Source organism: Pagrus pagrus, assembly GCF_965226575.1.
Source record: "Pagrus pagrus genome assembly, chromosome: 19".
Taxonomy (NCBI): Eukaryota; Metazoa; Chordata; class Actinopteri; order Spariformes; family Sparidae; genus Pagrus; species Pagrus pagrus.
This window is the reverse complement of record NC_140203.1, coordinates 2805831-2821160: the sequence shown is the minus strand read 5'-3', so window position 1 is coordinate 2821160 and position 15330 is coordinate 2805831. Positions and strand designations below refer to the sequence as shown.

At 42.6% G+C, this 15330-nt stretch overlaps 1 protein-coding gene across 3 annotated transcripts in view; it reads right to left on the bottom strand.

Annotated features, from left to right (window-relative positions):
* Nucleotides 1-15330, bottom strand: part of ttc28 (tetratricopeptide repeat domain 28) — a 108800-nt gene that overhangs the window by 21297 nt on the left and 72173 nt on the right. For all 3 annotated transcript variants that reach the window (XM_084382582.1, XM_084382583.1, XM_084382584.1), the window contains 3 exons: nt 11153-11374; nt 9418-9606; nt 9197-9293 (listed from right to left, as the gene is read on the bottom strand). In XM_084382582.1, coding sequence (XP_084238708.1) covers nt 9197-9293; nt 9418-9606; nt 11153-11374 — 508 coding nt within the window. The remainder of the gene's footprint in view (nt 1-9196; nt 9294-9417; nt 9607-11152; nt 11375-15330) is intronic.

Below are 15330 nucleotides of genomic sequence, written 5' to 3'. Positions count from 1 at the left end.
ATTAGCAGAGTTGTTAAAGTCTTTTAAGACAAGGCCAAGTCCAGTTTTTAAGTGTGCACGCTAACGTTCTTAGCTTCACAGCTACATTGAAGACGAAACTTCACCTGACTTTCCATCATTTTCAACTGAACTGTTCCTTTAAGTCCGTTAGCAGAGTGATTTTCAGGCCGATTGAGACTTCAAGCCTGACTCACATCCAACTCTCAACTCTGCAGCTCTGCTGGTTAATTCATCCAACATCAGCATGATGAGCGGTGAACATCAAACAGCTCGCTGCACGTTACCATGAACAGGGTCAATTCCCAAAATGATGCACAGAGATATAAATACACAATGAACCAATGAAACATATGTGTGTGTGTGTGTGTGTGTTTGTGAACACGTATGCACACGTGCGTTCATAACCCTGCAGAACACACGAGTGCAGAGCAGTTAATAATTAAAAAGCTACTGCAGGAAATTCAACAAATCTAATAATATCTGCTGCTACGGATCCTCAAACTTCATTAGTGCAGACGCAGAGATCCAGAGGAGAGTCACGCAGACGTCTTCTGTCGCTCTGTCCTGGAACATGAAATGAAAAACTTCAGTCCCAAAGACAGCGTCCCAACTTTATATGTGATGATCCGTCCTCTCAACCATCAACAGCTCAGTTTACAGAGGACGAGAGGACGAGAGGACGAGAGGATGCAGGTTAAGGAACCTCAGGATATCTTTATCTTCCCTGTGTTCACATGCACGCTAATAACTTGATTATAGCCTGATGGAGGCAAAACTGAATATTGCTGCTCCCGTGTAAACACCTTAACTGTGTTATCTCGCTCCAAATCAGAGCAGACACAACTAGATAAACAGGAGATATAGCAGATAAACGTCTACATGCACTGATCCAGGTAGCAAGCAATCAGTTTTACATCCTCTGTTATTTTCTGCTGCTGTTAATGTCATCTTTCAGGACGTGAGGCCGACTGACCCTTCACTACAGGTCTGCCCTCCTTCGTTAGCCTTCTGTTGCCACGTCTGCCAAACTTTCCACGTCAGCGGGGCGCGGATTAAAACAACAACTGTGGCAGATTTACCTCTCAAACCTCTACAGCTGACTTTCTAATGTTTAAAGTCTTGTTGGCTACATGCATGTCTTTCTAAAAGTATCTAAAAACAGGCCGACATCTAAATATCATCGCCAGTTGATCCATGTAGGAAACAGTTAGCCTGAGTAACAAGTCTTCAGTCAGCTCACAGAGTTAACAACAAGCGAGCCAGAGTGCGCTGTTTTTGACTGTGATGTTGTGTTTTTAAAGTATCTTCTCTTTAAAGTTCTTGTTTCTGGAAGTCCCTGTAGCGACTCCTTCCTGATGACATCATGCACATCATGAAATCACTGTGTTTGTCGCGTCTCTCTGCAATAATTTCTGACTTTATAATCACCTGATCTCAACAGACAGAACATCACAGGGACTTAACCCTCGATACAACATGTTGAGGAAAACAAAGCTTGAAAGGTTACAAGTTACACGATGTTATGATTTCTGAATTAGCTGAAAATGTTACTTTGAACCATCAAAGTGTTTAAAAAGAACAATTATGTTATTATTCAAAGTTTTCTCCTTGTGCTGTGATGTTAATGTGTTTATCTAAATGTTCCTAAAACAAGACCTCGCTGATTCTCTCATCTACGCTAAAAAAATTAGTCACTAACATTGTAACTGCACTTTAAAATGCTGCACTGTATTAAATCTTACTGCTGAGACTGTATATATATATATATATATATCAGATGCATGTCTGTACAGTTAGAGGAGGACGGAGAGGCGGGGTTACGGGAGGGGAAACAGGGATACGGGGGGTGTCGAGACACCAGATGGAAGAGGTTACATGTGGCCTCCGTGTCAGACTGTGTGAAGAGAGAGGACGGTCTGATTCACTCAGCGTTAACTCAGAGTCTCTGGCACATTTCCAGCTCTGTTGTGTTGCAGCGGAGAGGCGCGTTTTATTCTGTATTTTTATTACCGTCGACAAATCCAACGACAAGACAAGACTGAAACCAACAACGATCCGATCCCTCTGATGAAATGCTGTCAAACACATCACTGCCGCACAGGCCGACACGTTCTGCATTATGAACACACACACACACACACACACACACACACACACACACACACACACACACTGTACTCTGCTCCCAAATACTCACTAGAGCATCAAATGTGGATTAATCCGCAGCTGAAAAAAGTCCCTAATAAAATGCACATCTTCCTCCTGTTCAATTATTATGTATGTTTATAAATTAAACTATATGTTCGCAGTGTTCAACAAAATGGACAGGACGTTCACATTGTTGTCCTCAGAATGATCTTTCTCCTGCAGGTGTAAGTGGACAGCAGAGTCTGGATCTGCGGAGTCGGGCCTCCTGTGTTGTGCCATTCGTTCATGGAGAAGTCCTTTTGTCTCTCTGATGTACAAATCTGTGCAGTCCATAAACTACATCACTCTGTTGATGTCTGGGTGTGTCGTCCTCAGGATGGACAAGCTTCAGCCTCAGCGTGTTGGTGGGTTTGAAGTGAACCAGGATGTGATGATGATAAATAAGGAATGACGATGTTGTTACGTAATTCAATCAGACTATTAAAGTTATTCACATTGACTCAACATGATTCACTTTGAACTTATGAAACAGAATAAGATAGTAAATGTAAATATAATTAAAAAACGTAAAAGTGACTGTTTTGGACAGGTTCTTGTGTCGGTTCTGTCCGAGGTCGCATAAAAAGGATTAAACCTCACACAAAAGCAGAGAGACGAACACAGACGTGCGTTCACACGCCTGGTTTCTACACCCACAGTCTGCAATCCATCCACAAAGACGACCGTTTGATCTAAATGCATGTGAAAGCCTTTAAGAGCAGAATGATTTCGGTTGTATTGACGAAGAATCCGAGCAGCACAGATCCATTACAAAAGGCTGTTTATAGCATCCATACTTGCACGAATTCAATATTTCATCACGACTGCGTCAGTGAAGCAGCGTCGTGTGTGATGTCTCATCATCACCGGCATCAAACTTCAGAAATGTAATCGATGATGATGAAGAACTCACAGAGCAAAAACACAGAAAATAAAACTGATGTCGAATTTAAAACCACTAAAGAAAAAATAAAACTGGTTGAACAAAAGTAATTAAGTAAAACTGAATTAATGATAACGTCTTTAATTGGCGTATTATGGATGAGTGTGCAACAGTAAAAAAAACCCTCATCCACGCTGTGTAACTGGCTCACATCCAAAGAGAATAATGATGCATATTTGATTGTGTCTCACTGCAGGACACCAAGTGAATGACTTAAAGTATTCACGAGGAGCAAACACAGCCTCGCTGAATATTCTGGTTTTATAAACGCCACTTTAAGTACATAAGACACAGTGTGTGGCTTCTGTGTATACATGTTGAGGGGGTCACAATTCTCCAAATCCATGCTCTGATTTGACTTTTGAATTCATTTCTGCCATCGTCAGACTATTGAAGTTGTTAAGGAGACTTTACAACAACAGCTTGACTTTATCCTGGTGGCTTTTTGCAGGTTAGGGTTAGACAAGGTCACATATTCAACAAAATAAATACCACCATTCAGTGAGTCAACAATAAACGACACAAGAAATCTGTCCAGAGTGAGCCCTCTTTACAAACAAATCAACAAAGGATCTCTGATAAAGAAAATAAACCCAACATCTTCAACACACCAGGCTGTGTCGTCTTTCAAGTGCTTTCTTTTCCTTCAGACACGCACAAGTAGGCGGGATGAAGAGAAAAAAGAATAATGGGAGAATCACAGATCTTGATTTTGATTCTGATGATAGCTGATTCAGTTTGTATTAAAGTGAATCTGGCCAGAGTGAGCCCTCTTCACAAACAAATCAATAAAGGATCTCTGAAGACTGCCTGCTCATTTTGATTTATTTTCAATCAAGAGATGCTGTGACACCTCTAATAAACCTCTAATTAACCTTTAACAAAACTCTTATAAACCTCTAATTAACCTCTAACAAACCTCTAATAAAGCTCTAATTAACCTTTAACAAAACTCTTATAAACCTCTAATTAACCTCTAACAAACCTCTAATAAAGCTCTAATAAACCCTCTAATAAAGCTCTAATAAAGCTCTAATAAAGCTCTAATAAACCCTCTAATAAACCCTCTAATAAAGCTCTAATAAAGCTCTAATAAACCCTCTAATAAACCCTCTAATAAAGCTCTAATAAAGCTCTAATAAACCCTCTAATAAACCCTCTAATAAAGCTCTAATAAAGCTCTAATAAACCTCTAATAAACCCTCTAATAAACCTCATATAAACCTCATATAAACCTCTAATAAAGCTCTAATAAACCCCATATAAAGCTCTAATAAACCCTCTAATAAAGCTCTAATAAAGGCCTAATAAAGCTCTAACAAAGCTCTAATAAACCTCTAATAAACCCTCTAATAAACCTCATATAAACCTCATATAAAGCTCTAATAAACCTCATATAAACCCCATATAAAGCTCTAATAAACCCTCTAATAAACCTCATATAAACCTCATATAAACCTCTAATAAAGCTCTAATAAACCCCATATAAAGCTCTAATAAACCTCATATAAACCTCTAATAAAGCTCTAATAAACCCCATATAAAGCTCTAATAAACCCTCTAATAAAGCTCTAATAAAGGTCTAATAAACCTCTAATGAAGCTCTAATAAAGCTCATTTTGCTCCTGCATCAGACTGTGGTTGAGTCAGGAGCAGAATATAAAAGCTTGAACCATTGAACTGTAGCAGACAGAAAAAGCGATGCCTCTCAGCACGCTGTGTTTTTGGCCTCACTCAGCCTCGTCTGGAATATGTAGGAAGCAGGGTTACGTGAAGAAGACGAGGAGGAGGAGGAGGAGGAGGAGGAGGCTGCTGATAAGGACATGGAGACCTCGTTCGTCGGGGTCTCGCTCTAAGAGGATTACAGAGGAGCCTGCAGAGTTGGCTGGAAGAGCTGGTTACAGTTACAGCCCTCCTCTTAAACTCTGCTAACACCGGCGTGAGCATGTGCAGACGCAGATACAGAAGCTCCTTCAAGGCACAACACACACTTGTGCGAGGCGTTCGGGTGCCAGCTATCTGTGGTGGGATTCCCCGACGTGGAGGAGGCCGCAGGGCTGTGAGGATTAGAGGTGTGGAGAATTAAGTGAGATCTGATGACGGGGCATTCGTCCGAAACGGCACAGAGCGAATTAGAGGAGGGGAGCGCTGATCTGAGCTCGACTCTTCACCACAGTGAAGCAAACAGCTCGGTCATCGATTAACGAAGCTGGGTGTGGCCGGCACGAGCATCAAGCAGCTCCGGTTTTGTCTTATTCTGGTGTTTTGATGCACTAATGGAAAAAAATTACGATAATGCTGATGGAAACAAAGCCACGAGGAATTATCGCCCATCTCTGCAGCTGTGAGAGATGTTTTAGTGACTTTCAGCTCATTGTTTTGGTTTTGCGGTAGACAATTTGGTTCAATCTCACCAGAGATGAAACCAACAGAGGAGAGAAGAGGGGAGGATAATATAAAAGAAGTGAGGAGAGGAGAGGAGGAAAAAATGGGTCAGAAGGAGAAAAGAAGAGAGGACATATGAGAGGAAAGGGCAGGAGGAAACAAGGGAGAAGGAGGAGGAAAAAGGACAGTGGATACAACAAGAGAGAAGGAAACAAGGAAGTAAAGAAGAGTGGGAAACATGGGAGGAAAGGACAGGAGAGGAGGAAACAGGAGGAAAGTAGAGGAGAAGAGAGGACATACGAGAGGAAAGGACAGGAGGAAACAAGGGAGGCGATGACACCAAAAAGAGGAGGAGGAGGGGAAAAGATGAGTGGATAAAACAAGAGAGGAAGGAAGGAAACATGGAAGTTGAGGAGAGGAGGAAACAAGGGAGAAAGGACAAGCTAAGAGGAAAAGAGAGGAAAGTAGAGAAGAAGAGAGGACATACGAGAGGAAAGGACAGGAGGAAACAAGGGAGATGATACCAAAAAAGAGGAGAGAAGAAGAGACCAGAGGAAGAGAGGAGAAAACAGAGAGGAGGAGAGGAGAAGAGGAGGAGACAACTGGAGGGAAGAAGATAAGAAGAGAGGATATGCTAGTGGAAAGGAAAGGAGGAAACAAGAGAGGAGATGGCAACAAGAAAAGAGGAGTGAAGAGGATAGAAGGGGGCAACAGAGGAGAGGAAACAAGAGGAGTGAGGAGAGGAAGAAAAGGGAGGAAATAAAGAGAAGGAAGGAGAGGAGAGGAGGAAAGTGCAGAGTGGTGACGAGAAAATGAGCAAGGAAATGAAAGAAGAAGAGAGGAAAGGACAGGAGGAAACAAGGGAGGAGATGCCATCCAAGAAGAGGAGAGCAGAGGAGAAGAGGAAACAAGAGAAGAAAAGAGGAGAGAGCACGTCATGATGGAAATGAGAGGCGAGTAGGAGGATGCAAGGGATGGTAGGAGAGGAGGAGAGGAGGAGAGGAGGAAAGAAAGGAGGCGAGGAGAATGAAGGGTTGTCAAGTCAGCATTCAGCGTCAGAGAAAAGTATCATCCATAAATGATGATGTGAATCATTGATCTGAACCGCAGACTGGATCTCGTCTGTCAGGAGGGTGTCAGCGACTTCAGCAATAGCCTATTAGTCACACATCAAAGCTCCACTGTGAGCCGAGAGCCTCACTCTGATTATTTCAAATAACAGGCAGTGAACACGGGAGTGTGCGTGTGTGTGTGTGTGTGTGTGTGTGTGTGTGTGTGTGTGTGTGTGTGTGTTCAGACTGCAGCGACACACACTGAGGAGGAAACAGCACAAAACAACAGACGACTTCATGTCTGATTGTACTCGATGCAGAAGACATGAGGTGTTCAGAGCGACTGAAGCAGTGCTCGTATTACCTGTGTCACACACACACACACACACACACACACACACAACCACACACACACTCACAACCACACACACACACACACACAGGGTGGAGGAGCTGTCCAGTCAGCGGTGGCGTCAGGTTCGCCGGCTCTCTCAGATATCACTACGGCCGCAGAAAAACAAAACCCGATTAATAAAACATGAGAGCTGATTGGCCAGAGAGGCAGTACTGCAGTCATGTGAGAGGCCCTCAGAAGACAGATAAGGTGACGGGAGAGGTGGAGCATCACACGGGTCCACGGTCCGGCGCCACGATTTCGGGTTAACGAGCTTTAGGAGCTTCATGAAACTACAACTGCATATTTTTACTCCAACACGCAGCGGCTCAGTGCAGCGGTGGAAGAAGAACTCAGATCATTAACTTAAAGTCGAGATGAAACGAAATCCATATCTTTGCATTGATCTCATATCAATCATGTTTTCTTCCAGTACAACAGGAAGATGTGCGACTACATGTGGACGCCATCACTGTTGCATACGGTGATTACACCGCGGCTAACAGCCAATCAGATTGCTCGATTTGAGCCATACCTTTTTAAAATGTGTATGATTTTGTCAAGTGACGTCTGAAAAGTAGCATGAACTCAAATTGTACTTGAGTGAATGTACTTAGTTTCTGCTCTGGTGTAACAAATGAAGAGTCCATCGTGTGTGTGAGCTCCATGCTGCTGATCGATGCCGATCGATCGGTCGGTGCATCGAGTCTTTGCGACGTTAAGACCTGCTGCTCACTGACACTGCAGCGCTGCAGCTTTAGTTTAAACGGGAGAAACTCTGCAGAGCGTTCAGCTTTTATCTAAAATTGCATCAAAACTTCTGCTTTCTTGAAAATGAAATTCATAAAGGACAATAAAAGTCACGTCAGTGGAGTCAGACTGTAAGAGAAGAAGAAACTGACGACTATTTCCTGCATTTAAAAACATTTGAAATTAAAAAAATTGTGTCAAACTGGTGTTATATTGCTTTGTCTTACCTCGTACCTTATGATAAAGACTGTTATACGTCTTTAGGTGAGATGAGTTTATTTGTTTAGCACAATTCAGACACGAGGCAACTCAAAGTGCTTCACCGGGGCAGAAAATTACATTAAAATACATTAAAAACAAGTTGGAAGACATCAAGAAACAAAACATTAAAACAAGTACAATAGGAACTGAAATCGAAGAGGTTTAAAAGAGACAAGACCAAAGAATAAAGGTCACAGTGCAGTTCGAAGCCTCGAGGCAAACAGAAAGGAGAGTCGGAGCAGACCTGCAGGTTTCTGGGAGTTTGTTCCAGATGTGTGGTGCATGATAGCCGAACGCTGCTCCTCCATGTTTAGTTTTTATTCTATGGACTGAAAGCGGACCTGAACCTGACGACCTCAGAGGTCCGGATGGTTCAGAACGCAGCAGCAGATCAGAAAAACACCACTCAGTGCTTTATCAGCCAGCTCTACCACAGAGAGCACTGTGTTTGACTGTGTTCGCTCTGATGTTTAATATCTTATCACAACAATGTTCACTGGATTTTGTTGCAGACTTGCAGAGCAGGTGGAAGCGCTCCAGAAATAAGACTGGACCGCCAGTATCAAACCTGTGAGCCAAAACTGAGGGCAAACACAACAACAACAACAAAAAGTTCAATTTCAAGAAATCCAGCAGGGTTTGGACCCTCTGTTTCTGTTCGAGCTACAAAATCTCTGACTCGCCTCCTGCTCACATAAAATACTTCACGTATCGTCTATAAACACTGAGCGTGCTGTAACAGGTAGTGTGTGTTGTGTTGTTTGTGTTCATCGTGTCGACTGTGTGTTTGCGGTTGTTTCAGCCATCGTACTGAATTTTTATCAAACTTCTCAAACAACAACAGACTGTCAGCTCAGATCACAGATTGAACTGCATATGAACCAGGATTTTTAAAGCTGCTGCAGACTCTCAAATCTTTTTATTCTTTTATTCAGCAGATGCACAGACCCTCTAGTTTTTATTTATTATTTCTTTTTTTTTTTACATGTTTATCCTCCTCCGCGACGTGCAGAAGAAGAAATCCACCTCCCTCCTCCTACTTGTTGTCGTCTCTTTATCCTCGAGGGTGACGTGCAGCTCGATCGTCTTCTCCTCGTCATTATTAGTTTCAAACTAATAATAATACAACAGCAGCTTTGTTTTTTGATATAAACCGTTAAACAAACACTACTTAACAAACACGCACAGATTAACATCCACTCCGTCCAGCGGAGATGAACCTACCCAGGTTGGAGGAGGCTCGACCCTGAGCCGCTCTGTCCTGCAGCTCCTGAGCGATTTCCAGCTGGTGCTGGTGGTACTGACGGGCCCTCTCCAGGTCCTGACGATGGCAGGAAACAAAACCATTAATCGTGTTTGTGTCACATTTACACACAGAATGGCAGAAAACCCCCTGTGTGATTCAGTGCTTCAGGTAAATATGTCTTTAAAGGATTTTTACCCACCTGCATGCAGCGGGCAGCGTGCCCCAGCCCGGCGTACGCCCTCATCTCAATGGCTCGGTCGCCCTGCTCTTGTGCCAGCTCCAGCACTCGCGTATGATACGATATCGCCTTGTCAAAGTCCCGTTGAGAGTGGTAGGCGCTGCCCAGGTTGCTGTACGCCCGCGCCTCCTCACGCTGGTTCTCCAAAGTCTGCCAGAGACATCATCAGTGCATCGTTAGGAATCATCACTGTGGTTACTTCACTGCATGTAGAGACATTTTAGATTTTCTGCGTCCCCGGTCCTCAAGGATCAGATGTGAGTAACGCTGTTCTTCCCTGAAGAAAACATTTTCTTTCTGAGTAATGCAAAACAAATGACATTAAAGATTTTAACCTTTAGATAAAAGAGCATGCTAATCATGTAGCAACAGTCATGTAGCATACCTACTTAACAGGAGGAAGCAGAATATGTCTCGATTAAAATCTGCTTCACTTTATTAGCATCAATCCTGACAGAAGGGACGTTCAGGTGTTTAGCTGTGGTTTTATCTACACTGATGCTTACGACTGTGCAGGTTCCTCTTTTTGTTTTGGGCAAGTCAGTTTCTGAGTATTCAGATTTATTTTTCAGGCCAGCTCTTGAACATTGTCAGTTGCATCAGGACATTACAAAACAGATTTCAAAGAGAGGCGGAGATAAAGCTCACACATATCAAACAGATGGAAATTGTTCTCTGATACAATCCGCAGCAAAAAAAACACCTAAACTGTCAGAATAAAAACAACCATATAAACTCTCGTTAGTCGGCAGATTTTAATTAGAGAACCTTTTATTCTGGTACAAATCTAGTTGTCAACAGATGGTCAATTAGTGCGATGAGAGAGGAAGCTGCAGAGTGAGATGATGTTGGCTGCGGTGGCTGGCTCCTTTACAACTTTACACTTCATCCAAAAAAAAAAGGAAAAAAAATAAATCACATAAAAAGTGAAATGAGCTCCGATCGTTGTCTTTCGCTGTGTTTGTTCTCGTTATATTTGCATGAAGGGCTGCACCGCGGCGCGCCACAGACACTGTCCTGAATACACATGATGTTCTCTGGGAAATATGCAATTAATTCTGCTTTAATGACGGACGTGTTAAAAAATACAAACAACGGCATCAGAAAAACACCTGGGTGAGACACGCAGGGACGACACTGCTGCTGCAAAGAGCACGAAAAAACAGCAGCTCTCCTGTTTGAATCTATCATAGTCGTGAAATACAAATTATGCTTCTCTCCATAATAATCCTAAACTCAATTACTGGATGCCTTTATATTCATTAAGTGACTCCAGCTGGGTGTCGTACAGGCCCATTTTTAGCTTCCCTGAGAAAAAAACATGTCGACTTATCCACAAGGTTTTCACTTTTCTATAGGTTAAACCGGCAATAAACAACTTTTTAGCTTTAATCTATTATTCTGAAGTAAATACTGATTGTACTGTAACATCTGCGTAGATCGCTTCCCTATAAACTTCACTTCACGGTGCTATTCAGGCGATTTTTTCCAGCAAAAAGGGACGAATTAAAGCACAAAGAAAACACGTCTGTCATTGTGCGACCAAAACAGGATGTGGCATTGTTTTCCCCGGTCACTCTCCCCAGGTGACGGAGGAAGAACAGGTATAACTGCAAAAGTAAAAGAAGCCAACTACAGTGTGTGTGTTCATGGCAGTGAAGGAAAACCTGACAGATCATAAGATGTAGTCCGGTACCTTTGCGATGTCCAGGTGCTGCTCGTGACACTGAACAGCGTTGGTGAAGTCTCCCAGTGCCGTGTACACGGCGCCCATGTTGCCCAGCTGCCGGGCCTCGTTGAGCCGACACTGGGTCTGTCGGGCCAGCAGCACGCACTGTTTGTGGCTCGCCAGGGCGTTGGGGTAGTCGCCGATCGCTGTGTACACATGACCCAGACTGCTGAGAGCGTCGGACGCAGCCTGAAATCACACAGACACACAGAAACAATGGTTAGAGTCCAGATATCTGAAACCATCCGCAGAGTGCCAGGAAACAACCAGCAGACACACAGACACAGACACAGCTTTGATTTCAAGGTCCTGATGTACTTTATCATTCCTGTCTCTTATAATAGGAGTCAGTGACTCATTTACTGACAGAGGAATAAGACAACAGGTCATTATCACACTTATATCATATATACAACTCATACTTAGGCTCATTACATCACTGGTTGTTCTACATTTTGACACAAAGACTCATTTTTACTGGAAATGAATATCAGTCCCAAATATTGGTTTTCAGTCTTCTTGATTTTCATTATCGGTATCAGTCGACCCCTCGTGAAAAACCCACAGAAGGATATTGTTTTATGAAATACTTCAAAGACGAGGCGTTGAAGAGAAATTACACTCATACTTCTGTTTGAGTCAACATCAATTATCCTGACGATCAGTTTAAAGGACATCAAAACAAAGACAGTCTGGCAGCATGCCTCAGGTAAAATTATGTTTTTTTTTAAAGGAGCACTCTGTAGTTTTAGAGCAGAAATGTTCATCAGAAGAGAAAGATGATGATTTTACATACATCCTGCCACTTCTTGTCCTGTTGCTACGCTGCAGGTCATACACCGACGAGGGATAAGTACGTCATACAACCCACACATAGTTTATTTTACTGTAACTTGGAGGCATCTACGTGCGCAGTATTTGAGTCCATCCACAAATTTCCCTACAGGGACAATAAAGTATGTCGTATCGTATCGTATCATAGTGTATCGTATCATCTTGTAATGTATCGTATCGTATCGTATGTATCGTATCAAATCATATCATATTGTATCATATCGTATTGTGTGTTATCATTATTGTAATTTATCGTACCGTTCTCTAATGTTTCGTATCGTACCGTATTGTAATGTATCGCATTGTATCAAAAGACACAAACTATCACTTTAAGCTAGACAGACTTTTAAAACAATCCTATAGTCATCGTCCTCGGTGTGGACGTCCCTCTCCACTAGAACGACCTGACTTCTTCCAGAGGTCTTCATGTATCAGGAGTGACGTGACACCCTGCAGCCAATCAGAACTGAGCATTCACCCAGACTGTGGTGTTAAAAAAAGGAGCGGGGCCTTCACATCCTGGCATCCTAAATGGAAAAGATTCTCACATATAGGAGGCTGCAGGAGTGACGGCTAATCCTTCACATCCTATTAGAGGCTGCTGTGAGTGTGTCACCCTGTGCCACCACCACTCACGTCCTCTCACTTCTATTATTACTGTTTCAGTTCGCACATCAGACACTTTTATAGCACTTTGAGGCGTCTAATGATTTCTAGCAACGCTCCCGCTGCTAATTACAGGACCTCTCCAGGCGTAATACCCCACAGATCACGATGAACGCTTCACACCCTTGTTGTCTTCGCACTCGCACATGTGCTTTAAAACAGGGTCACGAACTCACACACACCCACACACACACACACACACACCAACACACACCGACACACAGATTGTGTCAGTTCCTCCGTCATGATCCGAAACCTTCCCACTCATCTGCTAACTAATCTTTAGGTTTCTGGTATCGACCCGAGCTCAGTCAGAGGAGTCCTGGGAAATGTTCGTCAGGTCCGAGGAGGGCTGTTTCAAATTAGCAGAGTAAGACAGTCTTTACCACCGTGTGTCAGCAGATACACAAACTCCTGCTGATTTCTCAACAGATTCCAGCAGGTACTATTTTAAAAGTGTTTTAATTCACTGGTGTACTCTCAGACGCCCCTATGGTAGATAAAACATGATAAAGTGCCCTCTGAGGCGCCGCTACAGTGGAGGAAACATGGTGAAACACCCTCTATAGCCTCCATAATTCATCAGATATATCAGCAGTCCACCCCTGCACCGATCCCTCGTCTCTGAGTATTTAGTTTCTTCTGTTTTCTTTTCTCATTTGCTTTGTTTTTTGAGGCATTTGTTTGGGACAGAACAACTATCGGCGCCGCTATTCAGCATTTTTCAGATCATCAGGATTGCCTTCTGTAGCAGAGGTGTGAAGTAACAGGGTTACTGCAAATACTTTAAAACTTTAAATACTTCAGTACATGTTTCAGGTATCTGTACTTTACTTGAGTATTTATTTGACTTCTCCTCTCTACATCTGAACACAAATATCTGAACTTTCTCCTCCTCACATTTTCAAAAACAGCCTCGTTACTTTAGTTTGATGCATTTGAGGTGAATTATGGATTATTGTTATTTGGCGTCATCGCCTTCCCGAGATCACAAGACTGATTTCAGACGTAAGAAGACGTGAACAGACAGAGAGGGAGGCTGGAATGGGGAGAAAAGGCGTGTTAGTGTCTCGTATCTGCAGAGAGTTTCTTATTTTCTCTCTTTGTTGCTGCTCGGGACGCTTTACCAACCCAACATGTGGCTATTTGACGTCCTGGGAATGAGACTCAACAATCAACCTTTCTTCCATACAGGACCTTTAAAGCATGCAGCACCTTCAGCAGCCTCCACAGGAAACATGACATCGGTGATAAAGCTCCTGATCTATTGAACACAGTTTATATCTGTGAACACACAGCGTGATGTGATTATCAATATAAACTCTGTCCTGAGGTATAGACTCACTGTAAAGGATGATCTCCTGATACAATCACAGGGACAGTAATGAAGTTAGCGTCCTGCTGAACACCTTCTGGTGTCACACAGACTCACACTCACACATTACAACATGGACGTGACCTTTCAGAGGACACGGTGACGGACAGAAGACGACGACTCGGCGGCTGTAATGAAATGTTTGCAAGTTTAAAGAACGTGAGCGAGAGAAGAGGAAGAAGATATGAATTATTAACGAGGGTTATTAACATGTACGTTACTCATTTATATCCAGCACACACTGTTACACTCTCCAGATACAGAGGAGTGTGTTCCTCAGCAGAAACCGTGCGAGCCGACAATATTATATATCATATTTTATATAGAAAAATGTGATAATGACAATTAAATGATAAAAAAATAGGATAAATCTGAAGTTAAACCACTTATATTTATATCTGATTATATTTATACTACTTTATAGCCAGTGTCAACTTCAGCTCCAACAGATGGGTTGAACGGATTTCTTCTTCCTCTTCTTCTTCTTCATCTTCGTCTTTTTCCTATTCTTCTTCTACTCTATTCCTTCTTCTCCTTGTCCTTCCTCTTCTTCTTCCTCCTCTTCTTCTTCTTCTTCTACTCTATTCCTTCTTCTCCTTGTCCTTCCTCTTCTTCTTCCTCTTCTTCTTCTTCTTCTTCTACTCTATTCCTTCTTCTCCTTGTCCTTCTCCTTCTTCTCCTTCCTCTTCTTCTTCTTTTTCTTCTTCTTCTTCTCTTTCTTCTTATTCCAGTACTTGAGTAAATGTACTCAGTTACTTTCCACCACTGAAACCTGCTCATGAATGAATGTTTGACTCTTCAGTTCAAACTCAGATCAGACACACATAAGTTCCTTTAAGGTGAAAACTGTCACTGAAAACATCCAAACTGACCTTTAGTGGGATTTACCATTTCTAATTAACACCAGGACACACTGCTCTTCTCCTGTCTGCTCACACACACACACACACACACACACACACACACACACACACACTGAAATCCCCAATTCCCAGCAAAGTGATGAGTGTAAACACATAAAATCCAGTTGACACATCTCGCAGGCGGGAGAGGGAGATTTAATAAATGACGAGGCCTGTGTGTGTACAGTCGAACGGCCAGACGACTGTTTGATTTCCCTCAAGGACAAAATGTTTCCCCTGCACGAGGAAAACGCACACAAAAATCCAATCATGTTGTGTCTGGGACTGTGAGCTACTACACAGTGTGTGTGTGTGTGTGTGTGTGTTTATATATATTTATATATATGAAAAAGATGGAGACTGACAAC